At 38.6% G+C, this 2,690-nt stretch overlaps 1 protein-coding gene across 1 annotated transcript; it reads left to right on the plus strand.

Moving 5' to 3' along the window:
• Positions 1-636: 636 nt before the first annotated feature.
• On the plus strand, positions 637-1,625 carry LOC103522269 (the record flags this gene model as incomplete). Its single annotated transcript, XM_008487376.2, has 2 exons — positions 637-978; positions 1,336-1,625. Coding segments are annotated over exons 1-2 (404 nt in total), but the record flags the coding sequence as incomplete, so codon positions are not given.
• Between the last annotated feature and the right edge of the window lie 1,065 nt (positions 1,626-2,690).

Raw genomic sequence — 2,690 nt, forward strand, 5'->3', positions numbered from 1 at the left:
AGAACATATTGGTGACTTATTGGTATTAAAATACCTACAGCACAATATGCATAATACAATATAGATATAGAGACGTATGACGTATGTATTATAATAAATTATACATACTACAGTAGAATAAGTAGGTAGGTATTATAATAGAAAAAAGCATATAGGTATTAGGTAAATGTAAGTATATATCTACGTAAATATTGAGATATATGTAAGTCTTTGTCAACCTCAGTGGTGTAGTGGTTAGCACCGTGGACTCTGGATCTGGAGGTTGGTGGTTCGAGTCCAAGTCAAAATTTCGCGTCACTTTGTTTGGGATCGTAAGTGCAAATCATCACTACTGCCATATTTATTGGCCATCAAGTTATGAGAGGAAAAAGTCGGGAACTATTATTTGCTTCCTTGCAAATAGTGATTTTAACTATTTTGAGTGTACATTTTCTTTCCATTCCTATCATTCTTACTTCCTAGTTTTTTTTTATGTTCCTTTGTTATTTTGTTAGATTTTACCTTTTTCAACTAGGTATTTTATTTTAAGTTTTATTTTTCTTTCCATTCCTATCATTCATGTTCCTTTGTTATTTTGTTAGATTTTACCTTTTTCAACTAGGTATTTTATTTTAAGTTTTATTTTTCTTTCCATTCCTCATTCTTACTTCCTAGTTTTTAGATTTTACCTTTTTTTCAACCAGGTATTTTAAGTCTTATTTTTCTTTTCATTATTGTTTCCTACTGATATACAGATTGAATATTGAATCATCTACAAAAACACACACAGACAATATTGTGAAAAGGCATTGAGAAAACATTGAGAGAAAAAGTAGAGAAATAATTAACCCTTATTAGAGCTCCAAACCTTTAAGAAGAAACAAAATGGCGCTGGACGCAATGCTAGATGCACTATTTGATGATAATCTTCAAGCAACAGCACCGGACGAAACTCAGAACCAAGAAACGGAAAATCTGACCATTCCCGAATCCACATCGGTAAAATTCGTCTATTTTCGGCTTCCTCTTTGATAGTGTTATTTTTTTACTTTCCTTTTAGACAATTTTGCGCGTTACCTAACGCCAGCTATACTAGGTAAAAGAGTCTATTTCGACTTGGTATTGGTAGCTTAACTGTCAACTACTCGTTGAGTAATCCGGAGGTCTTGGGTTTGAATCCCAGCCAAGGCATTCGAACCCTCGACCTAGCGCTTACAAGGTCGCGCTACCCACCAAAAGCTAGTCTGTGAGCCCAACCAATGATCGCGTTCAAGCTAATCCTATTGGCGGGATAGAAAATTAGACATGTGATGTACATACCTATTAAAAATTTCCCATTTACTCTAATTTTTTCAGGAACTCTGTGTGTGGAACATATTCTCTCGTGACTACCTGGTGCGTCTTAACGAGGTGCAGAGCGACTGGCGCAAACTACTCGCCATGTTCAAAACCACGGCGCAAACTCTCGAACCCGAGGGCAGCAAATATGTGCACGAATTGGTGGCGCAACTATTCCTAGACTGGTACCAGTACGCATGCGCAAGGCGGTTTGAACCGGTTCAGACGTCGGCCATCTTGGAAATTGTGTTCAAGGCGCATCACCGTTATGTGAGCTCCGATGCTGGGACGGATGAAGATTTATACAGGTAGATAGAAAGCTGTTATAGGGCAGGTAGCATTTTGACTTTCTATTAATCAATGTGATTTCTCAATTTTTAGCCTTAAGATACCTACCATGTATCCGAAAGACATCTCAGGTAGCATAAGCTTTGTACAAAACAATACAGACTTTCTATTACAAGAAGTAGGTAAAGCGAAGCGGTACTTGTGCAGAAGTCACGTCCGTGGAATATTGCTACCAAAGGAACTGGCACAAATCAGCAGTGACCAGTGTTATTATAGGGTTAGGTTAACGCAAAAAGGAGTTTTCACAATTAGAGCAGTGATTAGTGTTATTATAGGTTTAGGTTAAATACAAGGAGCTTTTCTTTTCCACGGACATGACTTCTGCATAATTACCAGCGAAGCTTTAGACCTAGTAGGGATGTAGGTAATGAGAAGGATTATACAACTTAGTGACGGGGGTTTTACCCTCCAGTCAATGACAAACTACCCACTTACATTAAACTCACCCAGCCTGAGTGGGGCCGAGAAAAGCCAGAAGCCAGTAGCACTCGATTACCCAGATAGTCACCCATCCGGATACCTACCAACCACGCGACATCCAACAGAACAGAAACGTTTTTGGGATCACAGCTCTCTCTCTTCCTCTTTTCCTGTCTCTCTCTCTCTCTCTTTTCCTCTCTCTCTTTCTCTCACTCTCTCATTTCCCCCTCTACCTCCCTCACTCTCCCTTCCTCTTCCTCTCATTCCCTCTCTCTCACTCTTCCTTTTTGTCTCTCTCGTTTATTTGTCAGAGCTTTCCTATGGCTTCCCACAGTAGTCTGCCTCTCTCTCTCTCTCTCTCTCTCTCTCTCCTTCTCTCTCTCTCTATTGGTTTCTATATCATATGGTTTGGGCACGAGTCTGGAGCTATGTGTGGTTAGAACATATTGGTGACTTATTGGTATTAAAATACCTACAGCACAATATGCATAATACAATATAGATATAGAGACGTATGACGTATGTATTATAATAAATTATACATACTACAGTAGAATAAGTAGGTAGGTATTATAATAGAAAAAAGCATATAGGTATTAGGTAAA

This window comes from Diaphorina citri, unplaced genomic scaffold, assembly GCF_000475195.1.
Source record: "Diaphorina citri unplaced genomic scaffold, Diaci psyllid genome assembly version 1.1 scaffold7702, whole genome shotgun sequence".
Taxonomy (NCBI): Eukaryota; Metazoa; Arthropoda; class Insecta; order Hemiptera; family Psyllidae; genus Diaphorina; species Diaphorina citri.